The sequence below is a fragment of the Balaenoptera physalus genome, assembly GCF_965194825.1.
Source record: "Balaenoptera physalus genome assembly, chromosome: 3".
NCBI classification, from domain to species: domain Eukaryota; kingdom Metazoa; phylum Chordata; class Mammalia; order Artiodactyla; family Balaenopteridae; genus Balaenoptera; species Balaenoptera physalus.
This window is the reverse complement of record NC_138890.1, coordinates 58,279,470-58,303,046: the sequence shown is the minus strand read 5'-3', so window position 1 is coordinate 58,303,046 and position 23,577 is coordinate 58,279,470. Positions and strand designations below refer to the sequence as shown.

The 23,577-nt window shown below is 45.2% G+C and overlaps 2 protein-coding genes across 7 annotated transcripts in view; one reads left to right on the top strand and one right to left on the bottom strand.

Annotated features, from left to right (window-relative positions):
* The window catches only part of LOC309657189 (uncharacterized protein), a 357,540-nt gene that overhangs the window by 223,562 nt on the left and 110,401 nt on the right, over positions 1–23,577 (top strand). Inside the window, exon 5 of one of the 2 annotated variants that reach the window (XM_082454335.1) lies at positions 8,742–9,519. The exons of the other annotated variant lie outside the window; for it this stretch is intronic. The gene's annotated coding sequence lies outside the window, so the exon portion shown is untranslated. Of the gene's footprint in view, positions 1–8,741; positions 9,520–23,577 lie in introns of those variants that run through there. 2 annotated transcript variants of the gene reach the window in all.
* FGF1 (fibroblast growth factor 1) overlaps positions 1–23,577 on the bottom strand; it is a 102,602-nt gene that overhangs the window by 32,535 nt on the left and 46,490 nt on the right. Inside the window, exon 1 of one of the 5 annotated variants that reach the window (XM_082454323.1) lies at positions 12,835–15,582. The exons of 2 other annotated variants lie outside the window; for them this stretch is intronic. In XM_082454323.1, coding sequence (XP_082310449.1) covers positions 12,835–12,902 — 68 coding nt within the window. In that variant the 5' untranslated portion in view covers positions 12,903–15,582. Of the gene's footprint in view, positions 1–12,834; positions 15,583–23,577 lie in introns of those variants that run through there. 2 more of the 5 variants (XM_082454320.1, XM_082454319.1) reach the window with 2 other exon arrangements.

The window sequence follows — 23,577 nt, the reverse complement described above, 5'->3', positions numbered from 1 at the left end:
GCAGGCACTTAGCCATCCTGAAGACCTGCACACATCTTCAACGGAAATATCCTTCCTGCAGGCTGACGCTTTAAAGCCCTGGGGCTTCGAGCCAAATGCAAAGTGATTCTGCAGGGCCTCTGGCAGCCCTTGCCCCCTTAGTCTAGCCTTCTCTTACTGATGTGTCTCCAAAAATCTTTTGAATCTGTTGTGCAAGTTACAGTCTCCAGAACCAGCCCAGCAAGGACATTCCTTTCTTGAAATCAGCAGACCTTCCAGCTCATAGAAAGAGAGTCTGTTTGCTGAGTCTTTTTTTTTTTTTTTTCCTTCTCTCCTGACCTAGAAAATTGGGCTTCTCCAGACTCAGTCTTTTGAAGCATGTGTTTGTTATCTCTTTGGAAATACTGAGGGCTTGCCCAACCATATGTTTCCCAATAGCCTCCTACGGACATACCTGTAAATAATAAAATGTGTCCATAAATAATAAAATAGTGACCTTTTCTCGAGCATTCACTGTGTACCAGGTACTGTCTTAAGTGCTTTACATACATTATTTTTCTTTTTTTAATTTAACAGCTTTACTGGAGTGTAATTGCTTTACAATGTTGTGTTAGTTTCTGCTGTATAACAAAGTGAATCAGCTATATGTATACATATATCCCCATATCCTCTCCCTCTTGCGTCTCCCTCCCACCCCTCTAGGTGGTCACAAAGCATCGAGCTGATCTCTCTCTGCTACATACATTATTTTAATTAATCTCAAAGAAATTCTGTTAGGCAGGCACTGCTTTTTTTTCCTTCTTTGTTTTTATAGGCTGGGAGGTAAATGAATAGAGTAATATTTTCTATGCAGTGATCTACCCTAGCCGGTTTGATGTCCCAGAGTTTAATTAACAGAACAGGGGAGCTGCCCTGAGCTGAACTCAAGGTATTGCTTTTTTATTCTGCATTTTGCAGTTGCGGACACCAAGGCTTAGAGAGCTGCAGATAATTTGTCTCAGGTCACACAGCTACATAAATGTGAAAGCTGAGAGCTGAAGGGAGGCTTTTCTGACTCCAGAGTCTGTGATTTGAATTGCCAAAGAAATGTGGGAGAGAGAAAAAAATGCCCCTTGGACTGAGTGTTCCTTAGCTTTTGTACTCGTTTTACTCCACCAGCCTCCATAGATCACAAAGCCCCATGGCCTGGGTTCTGCAGGAGGTACTTCTTTTCCTTGAATGAAGGCTTTGCAAGTTTCTGCCTTGACACATGACTGTCGTCTTCCACAGCGGTACAGTGGCCCCCACCAGCACTTTCCTGATTGTCACTGTGATGCTTCCCCAAAATGACCCAGTGTTGGCCAAGTCCGTCTTGGCTTTTGTCATGGCAGGGTCATTTGCCTTTGCTTTTAAAGGGGCTGGGGTGAGGCCAGAGGCCACTGGGTAAACTGAGTGAAAGATCTTCCTTCTTGACTGGGTTGGAAAGGCCATGAAAAAGGGAAGTTCTCATAGACACGGCTTTTGGTTTCTGCTGTGTCTTTAACTACTTGCATGACCAGGCAAGTCATTTAATCTCTCTGATCCTCATCTGTAAAAGGAAGCTGTTACGAGGACAGATCCCATCATGGGGCCATGAGGAAGGAATAGAGTGAGGCCTGGGAAGGGCCTTGCAATGTAGTGAGTGCTTTGGAAATAGAAGGTATCATGAATATTATTAATAAGAGCCTATGTTTTAGCATGTTGATTATTTACATTTTTATAACACTTGGGGTTTCACAAAGCATTTTATATGAGTAAACAAGCATCTTGGGGTGTCTGTTTTATAGACTGTACGTTAAGTACTTGATAATCATTTCGTATTTGCTCTTTCTGCTGTTATACCGGATGGATGAACGGCTCTCCTTTTTCTTTAGCCAAGAGGACCGGGGCGCCCAGAGGCTGAACGGCTTATCAAAGCAAATCTGTGGCTTAGCCAAGAATAAAACCCTCAGTCCCAAGACATCAGTTTATCCTGCTGCCTCTCCATGGGGCAGCCTCGTTTCCAAGGGCCCCATGCTCACTCAAAACATTCAAAAATAAAAAATACAAAACTCCCATTTCTGCCAGAGAGAGATATCCAAGCATCTCTGGAAAAAGAGTTAGCAGTCCTGGCGTGCGGTTTTGTGTTGTAAGGTGCTTGGATACGAAAGAGGAACTGTAAACCCCATGGAACTCGTTTTACATGTCAGAGTCTATTCTGGATCTTGAAAGCGGGCCACGGAGGCCCCAGCTGTGCCCCAAGAGCTACATTCCTGCAGAGGCGTCCAGCGCCGTGCAGGAAGCGGGCGGGGGAGGGGGGCCCAGGATTCGCAAAGGGACCCAGTGGGTGTCACAGCCGAAGGGCAGGAAGAAAAGAATCCCCCACCCCAGCGCCAGCCTTCCAGGGCCTAGTTTTTGCAGAGCCTGCATCAGGACATACAAAACTTGTTTCCTTCTGCATTATTTCTTTTTAAGGACTTTGGCTATTTTTAGAGGTTCCTTTCACTTGCCAATTCTCTTTGATCCCACATGAAAAGTCCAAAAGGGAACAGTCTTCAGTTTGCACTGTTTGCCCTGTTTCAGCACATCTGATAGCTCTCGGGTCCTGTGACCAGGTCACTGTCACTGGTATTCCACACACAGGTCCACACGCAGCTCGGCTATTGGCAGGAACCAGGTGGGCTTTATGGGAAGGAGATGGAGCAAGAGAGCATCACGAAGGCCCCGGGAAATGACTGGTGTTTGATAAGGGATGAAAGAGCTTGGAAGTGAGTTGAAATCTTCTATCCAAGAAGCTCAACTAAGAGAGGAATCTGCCCCTGGTATCTAGTGTCTCCAGGGATGTGCACATTGCAGTCAAGATGCCATTTATCAGAAAAATCACAATGATAGCCCGGGACTAATAACGAGGACAGTACACTCATACGTCACACATGGCCTCGCGGGAGTTGTCTTTAATTTTGGCAGGTAGCCGGAAGCCTGGTTTGCCCTCCTCCCTTCCGCTCCTCATGGTTTCTCTCCTTGTTTCTTTCTTTTCTTCTAACTGACCTTTCAAAGCCATTAGTATCCTCCACCATCCACTGCTCCTCTCTCATGTTTTAGAGATCAAAGCACCATTACGTTGGGTGGGGTGGTTTGAAAAATGGAGCACTTCTACGTTACTGGCCTTTGAAAGCAGATTAGGCAACAAGAAGTAAGGAGAAACGTCAGACAGACTTCTTACTTCTCTGGGCTGCCATCTTTTTGCACATAATTCCTCTTGACTTTCAAGGAGCCTACATTCCTTGGCTCCTTGACATTGTCATGTTCAAGGGGCTCCTCTGGAATTCGATAAATCTAGACATTTAGGTGGGCCCATGGGGCGGGGCGCTCAGAAGGCAGAACACTTCCTAATGTTTTCATGATAATGTTTTCATGATATTGTATTCCTAAACCCTTGATGGTGTGAATAACTTTTCTATGGATTTGTTTATACAGAAAATAGATAAATAAACGGGTGTTGCTTTTCAAAACTGTTCTGCATAGGAGCAGGTCATCAGGTTGTCAAGTTTCACATTCTGTAGGGAGCTTGGTTGATCTGATTTGTAAAAATTCTTAACAGCATATTTGGCAGCACGACTGTTCGGAGCCTCCCTGTGTCTACTTATGTTGAGCCCACCCTGTCTAGGGGCGATCCCATCCCTTCCCTGTGTGTTTGACCCAAATGTGTTTATCGTGTAACACAGACCCAAATGTGTTTATTGTGTAACATTTATGATAATTTATGATTTTATTTATGTGTTTGCTTACTTGTTATTGTCTGTCTCACACACATTCTCTCTCTTTCTCTCTCTCTCTCTGTCTCCCTCTCTCTAATGGAAGCCTCAGGAGGGCCCAGATCAGGTTCCTTTGGCTCACTTGGTATTGTCAGCACCTAGATCTGTGCCTGATGCATAGTAATTGCTCAGTAAATATATGGGAATGAATGAATTCAAGAAATATATTCTGAGAAAAGCTGTTGGGAAAAGGTGTAAAAAAACCCCAACTTATCAAAAATATTCCCTGTGGAAGAAGGTGATATTTAAGGTTACCTTCCTTGCTCTACCAATCCTTTTAAGCAAGATGAATAGCACTTTTTAGAGGATAGTGTTTGCCAGACTTGGAATCACTAGTTATTCCTATAGGACTTTGAAGAAACAGTGGAAGGCCCATCACTTTTTCTTTCTCTTATTTTCCTTTCTATCTATTCATCCTTCCTTTCTTCCTATATTTATTAAATGCCTATCAAGTATATGCCAGGCATGGTAAAACAGGGGTAATAATATACCTACCTTAGAATTGTTGTGAGAATTAAATGAGATAATTGTACTTAACAGTTTTTGGCAAAGTATCTAACATGTCAAGAGCCTGATAAATTTTAGCCATTAACACTACTATCAGAAATATTTATGAAGCAACTATTTTGCACCTTCTGTCTGAATCTCCAGAGTAAGGAGAAGGGATACTGTCTAAACCATCGGGGAGCTTGTGATGATTTATGTCATTAGTTTTCTTTCCATAATACCTACTTCAGAGCAGAGGGTTACATGGTGGCTTGTGTTACAGGTGGGGGACGGTCAGCTAGACAGGACAAGAATGAGGAAATGAACAAAATGTCAAACTTTTACGTAGAGACAGGATCAGTTACTGATTTTTTCCTTTTGCCTCAGCTTCCTTATATGGCTTAGCACAGCACTGATACTGATCCTTTTTTTTTAAAAGAAATTTGGTATTTTGTTCATCATGGACTTTTCTGCATTAAATTTGATTTTTTTAAAACCTTGCATTAAAATAGTATTTCTCTTGATTTCTGAGTAAATTTTGCACCTGAAGCAAGTGCCTCCCTCGTCCCACACTGGTCCCAGCCCTGTTAGCTAGTCAACCTCTCTAAGCTCTCATGATCAAGCCCTTTGACTCTAGTTAAGGGCTATTGAATTTATGTTCTTATCATCCACTGTCAATACCCAGTCCAGTGCACTACCAGCTCCTGTCTTAACTTCTAAAGTAGCTCCCTCTTTTGTTCTTGGCCCCCTCCAGTCATTTCTATACACAGAACCAGATCTTTTAAAACCTGTATCAGATGATCACTCCCTGGCTTAAAACCCTCTGTGGCTTTCTATTTCCATAAAGTAAAACCCAAACTCTTACCCTGGCCTGAGACCCTATGACCTGGCCTGACCTCCCATTCCTCCCTCCCTTTGCCTGTTATGTTCCATCCACTCCTGTCTTCTCTTAGATCCTTGAGTCCACGGTGGTCTTTTCCACAAGGCTGCCTTAGTACACATGGTTCTCTCTCCAGCAATGCCCTTCCCGACCTCTTTCCGCCTTGCAGATGGCAGCTGAAGTGCCACCTCCTCAGAGGTCTTCCCTGACCTCCTGGTCTTAAGTTCTGTCCCCCTCTGCCTCTCTTAGTCTCTTCTGTTGCCTCTTGTTCTTTCCCTTTTCAACACTTCCCATCATTTGTAATTTCATTGTATGTCCATCCATGTGTTTACTTGCTTGATGTCTTTCTCCCCCCACTTGCCTGTAAGCTTCTGGAGGACAGAGTCATGCTTATTCACCACCTTCTCCCCAGCCTCTAAACCATGCCTGGCACAGAGGAGTGGCTCAATCCTTTCTTGAGTAAGTGAGGGAGGGAAGGGAATGAGTGAGTAAATCAGTCTTCAGCTTGCAAAATCTTGACCTAAAGACCCTGCCACACACTAAGGAACGATGGGACACTTTTATGTCGCATTCTGCTCTCTTGTTGTCATGAACTTTGCTCTTCTAAAGCAAGTGTTTTTCCTCTGGATTATTTTTATAGAAAAAGAGAAGCAAATATAGAGATAATTATTGATTCTCACTCATCAAGTCCCTGTTCCCTATCACCAACATCCTCCTGAGAGCCTGCTGCAGAATTCCTGGGAACCACAGGAAATAAGTCCACTAACCACTTGAAATGCTCTTATAAAAATAGACCGGGCTTGACCTTCTTCCTGTGGAAGGGCCTCTTTCCTCAGGGCGAACGTTACAGAGAAATTCTATCTGCTCTTAGGATCCTCCTTCATCCATCAGTCTTCCAGCAGGACTTAATCTGGACAAGCTTGGAATCCTGTTCTGAAGTCGTCCCCCATCTGCCTGGGTCACCATCTGAGCAAATTCCTCATTTATTATTTCCATGCTATCGTTTTTATATTGAAATAATAAGATAAACAGACAAAAATCAAAACCTGGGGGAGCTGTTGGGATATTCTGCTGTGCACTGATATTCCACTGGGGCGGTTTTACCCTCCCCAGAGGTTACCACCACTGTCCTTGGGCTTCAGTACAGGGCTGCACCTACGTCACTCTGATCGTCATGCCCTTACCGAATTCCTTACTTTTAAATTTTGTTACTGAAGTGCAGTTTTACTTAAATTCAGTTTCCTTATTTAAAGGAAGCTTTATCTCTCTAGTATAATTGCAAAAACATCCCATAAATAGAAGGCAGTCATAAAGACAAATACAGTCAAAGGACAGCAGTCACTGGCTTCTGCTTAGGTGCTGTTTCCTGCCTGCTCAGCTCTTTTGGTTACACAGAGAGAACAACAGTTCTTCTAGGGGAGTTGAAAGCAAAATTGTACCAAGCTAAAGCCTCCTCCTTGAATAGTGAAAATGATTGAAGGAGACTTCACAGGGGGCACCCTTTCTCTCAGCAGTGGTCCTGAAAGGTGTCTTAGTACCACTCAGAACTTCTCCTGTATCAATAGGGGCACATGCCTCATACTTTGGGAAATGAAGGGTTAATACTTGGGCTTTACTGTTATATCAGTTCAACAAATAAGCAGAGGATGCCAGTCAGTCCCCTTAGAAGTCCTGAAATATGAGGGAGTGATAGAAAAATGAGAAAATACAGATAAACAGCAATAAAAAGTTTTAAAAGATTGTCCATGATCCTATCAGCCAGAGATAATTTCTGTTAACATTTCCATTCATGGAGATGTAATAAGCATTTTACAAAGTGGAATCATATATGTGATTAGATGTGGGTTTAGAACAGATGCGGTGTCCGTTCTTCACAGCTGCCCGGCCAGTAGCCTTGGTTTCACAGGCCCAGTAGCCTTCTCTGAGAGGGATGGCAGCATCCAGCCAGCACGTGGTACCAGGACATGAGCTAAAGTCGGATTGAGAAGTCTCACCACCAGATATACCCGGAAATATAATTTCCACAGGAGAAGGTGCTGCTGGGGGAATGTGGGCTCATTGATCTTCAGGAGCAGATTGGGAAGTGAGGCACCTTGGTGTCTCAGTAGGTGACACAGAATGCAGGGGAGCCAGAGGGACCTTGCTGCCTGACCTGCCAGCTGGGCGTTGAGGACTCTTGTTCTTGCTCTTTTCCATCCTGCTCTGACTCACCAGATGACTGGACAAATCGTCTGTCCCTCGGCTCTATGTGTATGACTTCAAGAAATGAATTTCCGAGTCATGCTGCTGCTAACTTTATAAAATCTACAAGATGGTGTCATCTCTGGCAGGTCTGAGGGCAGGTCAGACAGCCTGGAGGGGACAAAGTGGACCAGCTGGCTCTCGAGGTGCCTCTTGGTCTTATGATTCTGTGGGGCTTGGTGACACCAGGGGAGGTGGCTGAGGTCACCTTCAGGGCACTTCACTTGTTCACTCAGGAAATGGTTGTTAAGAGTCTACTGTGTTTCTGGGCCCACCCTCAGACAGTGAATGAAGTGGCAGACTCCTGCCCCTGTGGAGCTTACATTGCAGTCACTTCCTGAGGTGTAACTGGTGACCCACACTGCCTCCAAGCTCTCCTGGTCTTGGTATTGAGTAAGAAAGCCCAAGAGTTCCTGGCCTCGAATCCCTCGGTAGCCTCTAACAAGGGTAAATGTCTTTTGGTTCCAAGCTCGTTCTCACCTCTGAGCCTTTGAACTTGCTTCGCCTTGGCCTGCACCCCTCTTTGCCAACGTTCCCCACTGCCCACTCTCACCCAGGGTGTTCCTACTTCTCCCTAAGAATTCCCCACAGGTGTTCCTCAGACAAGCCTTCCCTGACCGCTGGCCGCAGGTCCAGGCCCAGCCCCCCAGCGGGTGCCCTTGTCCCTCTGTATTTCACTGCAGCTGCTTACTGACAGTTCCTCCCCCTGGACTTTGCTCCATCACGGCAGAGCCCTCAATTTTGTTGCTCAGGTTTTTATCTCTAGTATCTTGCACCGACTGGCACATAATACACGCATAGTAGTGTTTGTTGAAAGAAAGGAGGGTGGAGGGCGGGGATGATGGTCCCGGTGTGCTGTGTATTGTATCAGTTTTCCTGAAAAGTCACTTGCTATGCTTAGAAGTCCCCTCGTGAACCAAAGCCTGAGAAACTATACTGATTTGCCACTTGCCATACTGAACCCAAATATGAGTATTTTCAATAGATGAAATCAATGTGAAATTCATCCTATATGTTTTCTAAAACCATTGATCCCACACCACAAAAACTAACAAACCAACCGGGGAGATGAAGAGACTGCAGGAGGAGATGAGGTTGAATCAGTCTATTATTATTCATTAATTCATTCAACTAAATGGTGTGATTTATTGGGCACTAAGGACACATAGGCAAACAAAACAAGCAAAGTCCCTGCATTCATTGTCTGTTTTTATTCCTATGGGGGAGATATTAAGTTTTTATCCATTGCACCACTGACCTCCCTGCAATATTAAGTTTTAAAAAAGTGAACAGGGACTTCCCTGGTGGTGCAGTGGTTAATAAGAATCCGCCTGCCAGTGCAGGGGACACGGGTTCGAGCCCTGGTCCGGGAAGATCCCACATGCCGCTGAACAAATAAGCCCGTCCGCCACAACTACTGAGCCTGCGCTCTAGAGCCTGTGAGCCACAACTACTGAGCCCACGTGCTGCAACGACTGAAGCCCGCGCGCCTAGAGCCCGTGCTCTGCAACAAGAGAAGACACCGCAATGAGAAGCCCGTGCACCGCGATCAAGAGTAGCCCCTGCTCGCTGCAACTAGAGAAAGCCCGCGCGCAGCAACGAAGACCCAACGCAGCCAAAAATAAACAGAAAAAAAAATGAAAAAAGAGAAGTGAACAGCTGAATGAGAACATCTTATTACAGTGCCAGTGCGTGTATCTCCCTATTGAAATGAGATAGCCGTGACTGGAGACGGAGAGGGTACCAGTAGATAAGAGAGTGGTCGGATGTCTCCGGGGAAGTGACGTTGAGCTGAGACCTTGGAGGGTGGGCAGGAGTTCAGTGGGTGGGCCCAGGGAATGTGTGCACAGCTGCATGTGTCCTAATCTGTTTCACCAACTGGAGGGGACTGCATAATCCTCCTGGGTAAGGAGCTGGCACGTTTCAGGAAAGAAATGTTAGGATGCTAAACCTTCTTGTGGTAGTTAGCCCAGCATAGGCAAGGGACTCAAGATAACCCACCAACTGGGGGGGCCACAGGAGTTCATATAGTCTTTCAAAGGACAGATGCATCTCCGGGGGCCAGTTCTGCCTCGTGACTGAACCTGTCCTGAGCCTCACTAAGCTGAAATTCATTGTTTCCTCCTGCAGCATCCTGCAGCTTGTTGGCTGGAGCTGTTTGTGGCAGTTACTACATTCTACCCTGCAATTATAGTTATTTGCATCCTCCGGTTGTCCTCCCTAGTGAATTTTCACCTCCTCGAGGGCGGGGACTGGATCTTATGCACTCCCTTCCCCCATGGACACACACTCTTGGCTTGTACCTAATAGATGCTCGGTGCATATTTGTTGGCATTTATTAAACGGAATAACTAAAATTTGTGGCTAATGCTTTGGAAACGTACCTATTTTAAAGAGAGTTTGATTTGGGGGATGGGAATGATCATTTTGGCGCATGGAACTCTTGCGGGAGACACACCTGGATGGTTCTAGTGGAGACCATTGAATGCCTCAAGGCTTTGCGGGGGGAGGGGGGGGGTGCCAGGATAAGAAAAGAAAACTGTGGGGAGCACAAAAAAGGGCTGGGGGCCAATGAGGAATAACTGGCTGTTTTGCTGTTTTGATCTTGATGGTGGTAAAAAGCCATTGAAGATCATCTTGCATTGCTTCGTCCAACACTGTGCCACGCTTGTCTGTGTTTGCTCTGAGATTGTGCTGCCTGATTGGCTAGCTGGTTGATTTGGGGTTTGATTGGGGTTTCATGTCTTCTTGTGCTCTCTTTGTCATTTCTTTTTTTGAGGGGGTTTATTTTCTATATATACAGAATGTATGGTCCAGAATAATCTAGATATACACAGCTACAATGTATTTTTGTTATAATTAGTATTTTTGAAGTTGAATCAGTGTTCAATCTGGAATTCATGTCAAATGGAAACTTAGTATCGCTACTGAAAATATAAAACCAGTATCACTTGCCACAGGAGGTCATTATAAGAGTAAATATGATCAAGATAATCCACATTATGAAATTTTAAAGATCAAAATATATAACTAAATCTAATGTACTTGTACTGTCTTATTAAGTATTTCATAGATATCGTCTCATGATTTCGTATAGGAGCTGAAGTAGCGTAAACATTGTTATTCTTGTTGTCACAGAGGAAAAATCTGAGATTTTGAGAAATTAAGTGGCTCCCAGAGTCAGGAGGTGTTTTAATTTGAATTAGTGTTTAGTTTTTTGTTTTGTTTGCAAATGAGATATTGGAGCTGAAAGGTAGAATAGAGGTGGGCCTGGAGATGATTAACTTTTAAAATGGATACTAAAGTATTGTTTAACTGTTTACTTTTGTAACTAAAAATAAAATCTAATGAAGCATGGGAAAACAAAGCAAAAAAGCAAGAGTAGAAAAGAGCTCTGTACTAGGAGGGGTGAGGTAGAGCATCCACTGTTGTCAGGGGAGCCAGCTGACCCTTGGCCTGCTGGGCCACCACGTGGATGTCCTTGGCAGTGACATTGCCTCAGTTCAGGATGAGGAATGGTGGTCCAGGAAGAAAAGGGAAGGAACCAGGTGCTTTGCTTCCCTCTTGGCTGTTACTTATTAACTAAACTCCAGTCCATTTTCTTTGTCCCCTTGGACTGGTGGCAAAGTCTGATGGAGGCCTGAGGGGATAGTTCTGTGGGGCGTTTTCAGGGTCAGAAAACTCACATGCAGGCAGCTTTGTTTACATCAGCAAATCCAGCTGCATCGTGCAAGCACTTGACCGGCCAGTGACTCCTAACACAAAACAGATGCCTGGGCTGCACAGAGGGAGCGTGCAGGGCTCCTCAACTGGTAGGACTTTGTCTTGGAATTGGGAAAAGGACAGGAGACGGGTGGCACTGGGTGTGCCAGGAGTCGACAATAGCAGCGACCGAATAGACCTGGCTTTCTGCTGGCTTGAGCCACGTGGGCTCCGGAAGGAGATGCTCAGCGGGGGCTGTGAAGGCCAAACCGCATTCCTGCCTGAGAAGGCCACATCGCTGTGTGTGCTGGACTGTGGAGGTTTGAACTGCCTGTGACCAGGATGTGGGAAGGGATGGGGTCCCCTAGGCCAGAGGAGGGGAAGTGGGATCAGAACCAGGATTCCATTTGGTGCTCAGTTCTTCAGTTCTAAAAGCTACTCTTCTACTTTTCTATCCACATAGCATTGTTCAGTGTCATCCGCATGGTAGATTGTGCAATAAATCTCTCCTAATGAATAAATGATTACCTGATTAGGTTAATCATTACGTTAAATGTTTTTCAGGTAATGCTTACCAACTAGAAATATTAATAAATAATGAAAAACCAAATCCTCCTGAAAGGACCAGGCACACACACTAGATCCAGCGTACCCCGGGAGGCGCCCGTGTCTTCTGCCCACTCATTTGAACAAGGGACCTTGCATTCCATATCATGTTCTACTCTGTCTACTGATACTCGTTTAGTAGATTTGCCAGTTTGAATACTCCAATACAATTCTCCCTTGAGGAAAAAGGTGAAATCGAGGCAATAACAATTATTTAAGATATTAAGAACTATGATTTTAAAACACAATACCTATATATATGCATTGGAGAGAGAGGCTACAGATTACACACACACACACACACATACATACATACATACATACATACATACATACACACACAGAGACCCCAAAGTGTGACCATAGCCATTATTAGGTGGCAAGGTTACAGGTGATTTTTGTTTTCTTTTCCATAGTTCCCCAATTTTTTTACAAGTAGCATGTATTATTTGTATAGAGACATTTTTATTTTAAAAATTCATTAAAGATACTGTATATACCTCTTGCTGCAATCTAGAGGTTAACACCCTGAGTTACTGGTAAAAGTACCTCACTAAAGTATAAAATTTGAAAATTTCTCAGTAGGGAGCAATAACTGACCTTAAGATTCAAAATGGTACCCATGAGAGAGGTAATAGCTAAGGAATGAGGCTTCCAATCTCTTAGCATAGAAACGAAAAATGTTTTCTTCTATGACCACTTTTCTTCATCTGATGCTCACTTCTTTGTGTCTTCTGTCAACAGACTCTCAGTTTAGTAAAGTAAATCTACATTTGCATCCCAGCTCCACAGTTTGCTAACAGTGGGACCTCGGCCAAGCCATTTATAATCTTTGTGCCTCCGTCTGTTGGTTTGCAAACTAATAGGCTTATAATGAGGATTAGATGAAATAATGCATGTAAGTGCATGATAGCACAAGCAGTAAAGGCCGGTTATTATCATTATCCCATTGGCTGGTCCAAACCATCTTTTCTAACTATTTTGCAGAGAATATTTTTCTGATTTAGCTGGGCTCTGTAATCTCAAGCATGTACTCAGAACTGTGACCTTCCAGAATGGCCCCAGGAACACCAAAAAAGAAAAAAAAAAAAAAAAAAGAGGAAAGCTCAAAACATAGTTCCTACTTACCTGCTGGCAATAGGCTTTTTTCCCCACAGAGCCTCGAAGTCTTTGGTTGAGCAGCAAACTTCACTCATTAAGGAAGTGCCTGAGAGCTTGGCTGTGGCCCCAGTGCCTGCTCACCTCAGTTAAGTCAGTGCTTCTTTAAGCTGTTCCTTTTGGTTTTTCTGACTCAGTATCTTAGGTCATTCTGAGACAGCCACTGCTCCCCATCTTCCCCAGTTCTACCTGTTGTCCTGGACATTTGTCATCCTTTTTGACTGCCCAGCATCTAAAGCCCCGTCCTGTATTTGAGGGATACCCACCCCCAGACACACACACAGGTCTTGGTCTGGCTGGACCCTTCTTGCAGTGTGATTCAGGCCTACCACACCTTCCCAGTAATTCTGTGGGCAACCCCAGCTTCTCCAAATTCTCTTTCTGTTTATTATCAGTCAAAGTCATTTTTGGTTGCTAACAATTAAGGAACTTAGCCAGCTCTTGCTTGTCCTATGTTGACATAAATTCTTCAGCTGTTAGTTCCCCAAACTCTCTGAGCTTCCCATGTCATATTATTTATTACGTTCTCCTGGTTATGACATTTTATTGGAATCACCTGCTTATTCTTCCCTAGACTTAGCTCCCTGAAGACAAGAACTAAAGCCATGTAGATCACTGCAGTAGCTCTATCATGGAACACAGTGCCTGGCACATAGTAGGCCCTCCACAAATGCCAAATGAATAAACAAACAACCACCCAGGAGGGGACCAGAACAACCACAGTAGTTCCACTTGGAGAACCAGTTAACTTGCCAACTTTCTGATAACCTGGCACCATTCCTAGCCTGATTCCAGGAGAAACCAGATTTCCTTTAGGGTTTGGCAAGGAAGAGGATATTCCAGCAGCATCCTGAGTGGGAGGGTGAGATGTTGGCTGCATCCTACAGTGGGTGAGTAATCCCCCAGGCAGCGCTTAGCTTTCAACCCTGGCTTATAACGCGGTCATCTCCTGAAGCTCCCAGCTTAAAATGGAAAGTGGCGTTACTCATGGTGAAGAGCAGACAATAAAAAAAACATTGAGGTGGGGCCTGACACAATGGAGTGAGTATTCCCTGATGATGGATGAGAGATCTCTGCTCCGAGGGCTCACGGACCCGACAGACAGCTCAGTCATGGCAGGGCTTTTGAAGTACACCTCCAAATTAGCTCATCACCCAGCACCTCACTCTTTGGGATGTTGGAAGACATTGCGTTTCTTAGCCTACACCAGGCCTGGCGAGAGGAAATGCCCCTGAATCAATATCAGAAGGTGATAGAGAGCAGTGGTTATGAATTGAGGCTTTGACGCCCAACAGAGCTGGGCCTGAATCCTAGCTCTTCTAGTTGCTAGCTCTGTGACCCCAAGTGAATTTCTTAACCTCTCTGATTTTTACATCCCTCATCTGTAAAATGGGTTAAATGGTAGTACCTACTACAAGGTCGTGAGAAAAATAAGTCAGACAGTCTGTATAAAACCCTTATCACAGTGCCTGGCTTGTAACCAACACTCTGTAGGTGATGGCTGCTGGCGTTGAGAATGTTGTTCTTTTACCATCTTCCTCCAGCCGCTCCGTTACTTCCCCATCCTTTATGTTCTTATTCTCTTTTCATCTCACTCGACCTCCATACCCTTGCTCCTCCAGGAGTCCTCCTTTACCTCTCACACCCTTCTGAGCCGAGGCCACTGCCCAGCCTCCCTCCGTGGTCACTCCTCTCCATTTCTAGCTCGTCTTTCTCTCACTTTCTCAGTGTCTGTCAGCTTGTGTGCCAAGATCCAGTGTCTGACCTGTTATGGTCTCTTCCCCACTTCAGAATCCATGACCTGGCACACGGTGAAGCAAAAGGCACTGGAATAAATCAATCTGACTTTAGTGACACCTCATGGACAGATTGGGCCTAAGGTCATAAAATGGTCAGGGCTCAACACCCGTTTCCAGTGCCCCAGCATGATGAACCTGTACTCACAGAAAGCAGAGTGGACCAAAGTCCAGTCTTATCACAGCTGGGCGTGGAGCAGCAGTGGTGATGATTACAAATGCAGTATTTTTCTTAGGAAAGACCGTACCACCAGCTTTTCTAATAATAGGCTTCTTCAGCGAGTTCATAAATTAGATTCAGATATTTTTAAGGAGTACACTCTTGGCCTAAGCAGGTTACATGCATTACTATTGAGAGATAAACAATGATGTACATGTGCCAAGACTCTTAGCATTGTACCTAGGTAGTTCTATACCAATGATCTGGGGAGTCAGCAAACATCAGTTCCTTCAGGGTTAAGAAAACCTCCCACCTTTGATCTCCGATGACTAGATTAACCACAGGCTATCATCCCAGGACGTGTCCTAATCATTCATTTATTCAACACGGTTAATGAATAGTCTTTTATGTGCTGGGCACATTTCTGGATGTCACGGCAGATAGGGTAAAAGAGTAGGATGCAAGCCCCGCCCTCCAGGAACTTACGCCCAGCATGGGAGGTAAATACACACCAATTGGGGGGAGAAAGTGACGAATGCTACAAATGAGCTATCACGTTTTAATGAGAGTTCCCAGGAGGCATAAATCACATGAATGACAGAGATATTAGGAAGGAGATATATATATATTCTTTTTCAGATTCTTTTCCATTATAGGTTATTACAGGATATTGTATATAGTTCCCTGTGCTGTACAGTAGGACCTTGCTGTTTGTGTGTTTTCTATATAGTAGTGTGTATCTGTTAATCCCAAACTCCTAATTTATCCCTCCCTCCCCCCCCCCCCACCGCCTTTCCCCCTTTGATAATCATAGGTTTGTTTTCTATGTCTGTGTCTTGGAAACAGTACACTTTGAATTAAGTATGGCTCATATATAATGAGTTCATGGGGAAGGGGTAAGGCTGGAAAGGTAATTTATAGCCAGATCTTATAATCCACTTCCTGCTCAACATCTCTACTTGGATGTCCAATAATTATCTTAAACTTAAGATGGTCTAGACAGAGCTGTTAGTTCTCCCCACCCAATCCCCCAGCTTTTTTTTCTCAGGTATTTAAAAATCTTCCTAAGTGTCCCTAAAAAGGAGCAGTCATTGTTTCTCTGTCCTTCACCTAGCCCCATTCAGTTCATCAGCAAGCTTTATCTCCAAAATATATCCTCAGTCCAGCCTCTTCTGTCTTCTCCACTATGTTCCAATCCACCATCATTTCTTACCTGCTTCCTTGTTTCATTTCTTGCCCTCATATAGCAGCTTGCTTAAGTCAGATCATATCCCCTTGCTTGCTGAAAACCTCCTAGCATCGGCTTCCCATTGCTGTATCCATGGGAAGACCGTGTCCTCCAGGCTCATGATGAGGCCCCAGCCTCTTCCCAGCCTCACCCTCTCCTCTCCTCCCTTGCTTGTCCTGCTCCATTCACAGGACTGGCTTTTCTTGTCTTCCTTGAGCTCACCAAGCATGGACCTGCCATAGCATCTTTGCAGTTACTGATCCCTCTGTCTGAAACACTGTTCCCTCAGCCTGAAGTTCTCCTCTTGCCTTAGACCTTTGCTTGTCCACCTTCTCATGGCTCGTATCTCAGCTTGGATGTCACCTCTGCAGATCACCCCTGACCATCCTAACTAAAGTAGCCCCTTCTCAGTTTTTCTCTACCTCAGAACTCCATTTTTTCCTTTATAGCACTTATCCGAAATGTTCTCCAGTATTTATTTTTCTCTTTTATCACCATCACTTCTACTAACTTGTAAGCTCCGTAAGACTTTGTCTTATTTACCACTGTCTCTTTAGTCCTTAGCACAGTCCCAAGCACGTGCTCAGTAGTCATTTACAAATGCAGATGCCTACGCCAGACACCCAGAAATTCTGATTCATTTGTCTGGGTTGGGGCCAGGCAAAAGAGGAGTTAATTTGAGTTTTTTCACTGTATGCATAGTTTTAACTGTGTTATACCTAGTACAGTTCCCAGGTGGTTCTGATTTTTAGACAGAGTTAAGAACCCCTGACCTAGAGAATGGAAATCTCTGTAGCATCTTGCTACTCAAAATGGGGTCCTTGGATCAGTATCACCCAGGTACTTGTTAGAAATGCAGATTGTCAGGCTTTACCCCAGCCTTAGAGAATCAGAATCTGCAGTTTAACAAGATGCCCCAGCTGACTTGTATGCATATTAAATTTGAGAAGCACCCACCTAGCAGAAATACATAATTCCTGAAGAGTAAGTGCTTTGAATTTGGGAGGTCGAATTTGCTCTATCTGCAGGACAGTGAGGTGGGTGTATCCCTCAGACAGTTGGAAATGTGGTTCTGAGGTCATGGAAAGCGAACCCAAAAGGAAGTAAGCATCCTCACTAAAATGCTTTTTGAGGGTCAGAGTGCGGGGTGTGGTGAGGTCATGAGTGGAGAGAAGAGAAGACGAAAGCATTGGTGGACCGTGGGGACAGCCCTAGTATGGGTGGGAGAGAAGGGGAGCCGAGATGAGGAAGTGGGGAAAGAAAGAGACGGGTGGAGAATGATGGCGCAAGTCAGGGCAGGAGGTGAGGTCAGGAATGGGGTGACCCAAAGCATCAGATTCTGCAGAAAAGTCAAGAGACATAGAGACCAAGAAGTGGCCATGAGTTCTTTCCCCACAGATGGATGGATGGAGGAACCAAGTGAGGGGAGGAGAGGCTTGAGTCAATGGTGAGTGGTTGGAAGCAGTGAGTCCACACCACCCGCCCAGGAAGGACTGTGGTCACACCAAGAGAATTGTGCCTTGAAGGAGCAGGAATGGAGAGAAGCTTTTCTCAAATGAGAAACCTGGGAATGTTTGTCAAGAAGAAACATTCAGGGAAAGGGATTGAATAGATTGGAGATTAAAAGATTAAAAAAACGATTAAAGATTAAAAGAGAATTTAATTGATGAGACTGGGTCCTGGAGGGGGTAGGAGAGAATCACATTAGACTCGTATGCTTGTTAACACATAGACTGACCTAGACGGGTACAAAATAAACATCCAGCTGCCTTCAGGGAAGGAAACTGGGTGACTAGGGAAGCAGGGTAGCTTTCTTTTTTATTTAAGAAAAACAAACGAACAAAAATAATTTTAAAAACACCTGTGTGTGCTCTACCCAGATTTAACAAATGTTAACATTTTCTGAAATTTACTTTAGGTTTTTTTTTTGTATATGAAGGAAATAATTGCAGGAGACTGTAGTTACTAGTTCAAAAATAAAAGATAATTTTTGATGCCCACTGGAAAAAGAAAGAAACCATTAGAACGTTGAAGTTCCTCGTTTCCCTTTTTCTGAATATTTTTGTCCTCCCTCCTCTGAGGCAGCCACTATTATGGATTGTGTGTGTGTGTGTGTGTGTGTGTGTGCGTGTGTGAGAGAGAGAGAGAGTCTAATGCCCGTCAACGGTGCACTTTGTATAGTTCTACAATTTGCGTTTATTCACGCAACATTATATCTGAGATCTATCCATTTTGATACCTTTTATCTGTAATGTTTAACAACAAATATCATATAAGTAAATTCTAGAAATAAGTTCTGATCTTACAGGTAGCCTTTACTGTATTTGCATATATTCTCCAGGGGTGGCCATTTACGTTACTTTTAGTTTTCCACCGTTATCCAAATTCCTGCCATGAACACCCTTGCACATGGAGAGATGTACTTATAACCATCTACTCTTTTAAGCTTTCTAAATTTTTTTAACCACATGCATTTTTAAGTAGTGTTTCAAATAAGAAAAATTGATTTTCTTAAAAAATTTCTCACTATGATCCAGAGGGCACCCAAATCAGAATTACATGGGCCTTTTGTTATAAAATGCAAATTCCTGGGTCCCACATCAGACCTACTGGATCCACATTATAATGAACCTCCCCAAGTGATTCTTAGGCGTCCTCTAGTTTGGGAAGCACCGAGTAGACACCTTGTTCCTCTGAGAGGAGATGGGGGTGGGGGAGGGCAGGGGCAGATAGATGGTGGAGGAAGGGTGTGCCTGGGGAGGGATGGAGAGTAACATTGATCAACAGCTCCCCTGTGCCAGGCTATGTGCTAGGGCTTGACATTTAAAGTAGGAGGGAGAGGGGATCCATGGGGATTTATCAAGATGAAATGTGCAAAAGGTTCAAGAGGCCAGGAAATGTGAGTATGGCAGTTAAATACAGTCTGTGGAGTCCACTACTTATTTAGTGGCTGTGTGCCCTTGGGAAGTCACCTAACCTCTCTGAGCTTGAGCTGCTCCATCTGCAAAATGACAGTAGTAATACTACACACCTAAAAGGAGAAGATCAAATGACGTAAGGCATATAACCTGCTCAGAACTTGACACTTCTTACATGGCTAATAAATGATGACAGTGGTGGCAAGAAGGATGCTTACGACTGTGATTGTTCAATCCCCTTTATAGTCAATACATATATTTTATAGTTTGGCTCGTAACCTCATTATTTGAAACTCTAACGGTGGTTGATAGTAGCTGGGTATTGCTTTAATATCTCATTATGGACAGAGAAATTAAATATATAGCCCTCCGTCACTCTGTTATTTTCATGGAAGGATATGATCAACACCTATAATCGGCTACAAGGTGCAGGTTCTAGAAATGTGTTACAGTGGAGAATGGGGAGTTCTTGTGTTGTTGGAGGTGAGGGCCTGAGTCAGAGGGGAAACATTTCAAACTGTAAGTATCGATACATCGCTCACACACACGCTCATTCCAGCATGCAAACACCCAAATTATCCCCCCAGGAGCTGAGTGTGTGTTAAGAAGGGGAGGTTGTAACGCAGCCGCATCCATGCCTCCATCCCGTGAACCTTTCGGGCAGGGCCACTGGCCCAGAGAGGCGAGCGTCGGGGATCCCCCCTGTAGACCAAGGAACACATAGAGATAACACAGAGGTGCCCGCTGTCCTTCCTCCTGAGCCTCAGCCCGCTTCTTTCCTGTGCCCTGCTTCAGCCCAGAGGAGCGCGAATCTACCACCACAGCCGAGGAAAGCGGGCGAGACCCCCGGCCTCCCGAGAGCTGTGTCACTTAACCTTTTTTTCTTTTAATTAATAGACTTTTTTTTTTTTTAGAGCAGTTTTAGGTTCACAGCAAAATTAAGAGGAAGGTGCAGAGATGTCCCGTGTGTCCCCTCCAGCACACAAGCAAGCCTCCTCCACTGTCAGCATCCCCACCGGACAGCTACATCTGTTACAATTGATTGACCTACCCTGACATATTAGAGCCGCCCCAAACCCATAGTCTGCATTAGAAGTCGCTCTCGGTAATGTGCACTCTGTGAGTTGGGACAAATATATAATGACGTGTATCCACCATGGTAGTATCAGAATAATTTCACGCTCCTAAAAATTCTCTGTGCTCCACCTGTGCATCCCTGCCTTCCTCCCCCTGAAACCTTGGCAACCACTGATCTTTTTACTGCCTCCGTGGTTTTGCCTTTTCCAGAATGTCATGTATTTGGAATCATACAGGATGTAGCCTTTTTTCACATTGGCTTCTTTCTCAGTAATATGCATTAAGGTTCCTCCATGTCTTTTCATGGCTGGATGGCTCGTTTCCTTTTAGCTCTGAATGATGCTCCGTCGTGTGGACACACAACCCTTTTTCAGCCTCACTTTCCTGGGCTGTCATAAGGGGTAATGGGTAGCATAGACCAAGGGAGTTCATAATGATGATAAGCGTGAAGGTTTAAGTGCTCAGTTCCAGGCTCTCTGCGCTACCTCGTCTAGTCCTTCCTGAACCCTATGACATAGGTATCAGGAACACTCCCGTTTTACAGATGAAGAAACTAAAGCCCAGGGAGGTTAAGTCACTGCCCAAGGCCACAGAGCCAGGAAAGCATTGGTCTGTTATTCGAACCCAGACACTCTGACTTCAGGTGTTAGTGTTGGTGCTGTAACCTCCCTGGAAAGTTCTTAACAGTGTTTGACACGTAGTGAAAACATGCTAATGTTGCCTCTTATTATTGTAAATATTTCTGAAGCAGAGCCACTTAAATGGTCAGGTTGCAATTCTTTTTTTTAAATATAAATTTATTTATTTATTTATTTTTGGCTGTGTTGGGTCTTCGCTGCAGCGCGCGGGGCTTTCTCTAGTTGCGGCGAGCGGGGGCTACTCTTCATTGTGGTGCGCGGGCTTCTCATTGCGGTGGCTTCTCTTGTTGTGGAGCATGGGCTCTAGGCACATGGGCTTCAGTAGTTGCAGCACATGGGCTCGGTAGTTGTGGCTCACGGGCTCTAGAGCACAGGCTTAGGAGTTGTGGCGCACGGGCTTAGTTGCTCTGAGGCATGTGGGATCTTCCCGGACCAGGGCTCAAACCCGTGTCCCCTGCATTGGGAGGTGGATTCTTAACCACTGCGCCACCAGAGAAGTCCCTGCAGTTCTTTTCTAATGAGACATACAAAGCACTGAGATGTTCGGAAATTCCCTAGTGCCATGCTGCCAAGGGGTTACAGAACTGGGATGAAAAGCCGTGGGTACTGGAGGCTCCAGGTTGCTCTGAAGACAGTGCTAATTGATTTGTTAGCGGATGTTTACTGAGCACTTACCAGATAGGTTATCCCATTCCACACTACAACAACCCATTTTAGGAAATAGAGGTGCCCAGGGGCCCAGCCCTGCTCTCCCTACTCCTCTGAAGCTCCTTCCATGTTGCCCATTGTGCCCTACATCCCTTCTCCCCATCTCAGCCCGGGGATCAACATCTGCAGCCCGGGCACGTGTCAGAGCGCAGAAGCAGGCTGGGAGTGCCGGGGTCTGTCCCTAGGTGTGGGTGCCTTGGCAGCCAGCACAGTCCCTCGTCATCACCCTGGTCACAGTACATGCCGGTCCGCGGGCAGGCAGCCTCGGCCTGGGCACACCTGCTCACTCCCTGTCCCCTCCACTTCCTTCTGCCCTGCATTTCCAGACAGAGTCAAAAATGGGTTCACGTCAAGTGCGATTTGTCTTCTTTCAGTGTAATTTTCTATTTATAGACAGCCTTCTCTCGGGAGGCACTGTCCTCCTTCCTCTGTCTCGGTTTTTTTCTGGGTAGTTGGGGATAAACTCTTGGTGGTTGTTTTTGAGCCCTGTGGTCAGCAGTCCAGCTGGTCATTCATTCAGGATGTCTCCAGAAAGCCAGCGGTTACCCTTATTGGAGTCTTTGCTGATTTCTGTGGCCTCTGGGACCTCTGTGGAACTGTGCCCATGTAGCTAGTGTGAAGTGTTAAAAAGAAATACCTGACCTGGGCCAGCAGGGTCCTCATCCACAGGCTTATCCTGGTGAGATGATGACGATGATAATTACAACATCATAACAGCGGCTGATACTCACAGGCACTCCTCTAAGTGCTAAAAGGAATTCCCTCATTCCTTCGAGGTATATGCTGCTCTGATCCCCTTTACACAGATGAGGAGATAAGCACACAGAAATGAAGGCCATGGCTGACCAGGGGATGCTTGGGATGCAGCCCTGCAGACCTCTCTGGCCCAGCCACCCCACCATCCCCCTCCAGCCCTGTGTTCTAGCCACACCAGCTTTGGTTTGGTCCCTTGGATACACTATGTGATCTCCTGCCACGGGTCCTTTGCACATGCTTTCCCACGCAGGACCACCGTTCCCTCCACTCTACAGCGAATTTACCCTGAACCATCTTTCACATCTCAACTGCGACTTCTTCAGGGGTGTCCTACTCAACCTTCCCTGACCACATGTCCCATTAAAGCTCTGATGGTGCCGCCTGTCTCTCCTCGATGGTGCTGGTCAAAGTTTAAACTCTACTTTTATTTGTGCAATTTTCCGATTAATGTCTGGCTCTCCCCCCAGACCATAACTCCATGAGAGGCTTGAAAGTGCTGCCTTGTACATAATTCTATCATTGCACCTACCATGCTGGACTGAAATGATTTGTTTATTCATCTGTCTCATCCCTTGGTCTGTGAATTTCCTGAGGGCAGCGTTCAGGTCTTTTTCTAACACAGTGCTCGGCTCATTAAATATTTGGTGAGTTGAATTGAATGAACTGGGTCTAATTAAACAGTGTAACTTGGGAAAGGGCACCTGAAAGTTCAGAACTTTGGATGGAGCGAGCCCACAAAATACAGTCGTTCAGAATCACCCCTTGGAAATCTGGAGCGATTTTAGAGAGAAGGTTAGCTTTTTTAAAAAGCCAAGTTCACTTATCATTTGGATAGCAGACTAGAAGGATCCATGACTTTCCTAAAGAAGCATCGTATTGCGGTTACAAATCTAAGAGAAGTGAGGACAAAAGGATGTCTGCCTCTCCGAGGTTCATCTGAAGTTTAGTAAAAGTCAGAGCATAAATAACTAGTGGAATCTCATTGGAAGTTGTGTTGGGATTTGGTGCCTTAAGCCCTCAGCCTTGCGTCATTTCCTTATCTCTCCTGGATGACCTTGCTGGCTCACTCCCCAGTGCTGTTATTGCTGTCTTTGACTCCGTAAACATTGTGGTCTGGTTACAAGGGAGCATTCCCCTCTTTGGGGCTGGTCCTTTCCGGGACCTGATGCTGCTCAGTCTGGCAAATGGGCCCCAGGTCTTCCTTGAAGGAGAAAGAGAAAAAGGGGTTCTCTTCTGCCCAGAGGATGAGTGGGGCAGGGGGCAAGTCGCTGGTTAGAGGCTGGTGCTGACCCAGCAGGGTTCATGAAGAAAGTGCCAGGTAACTGTGGGCTCCCACATCCAAATGGGGCCCGGCCTCAGCTCTGGCCACCCTGGCTCCAAGGAAAACAGGCAGTTTTTCAGAAGAGCTGTTTCCTTTCATCCTGGGCCCTCC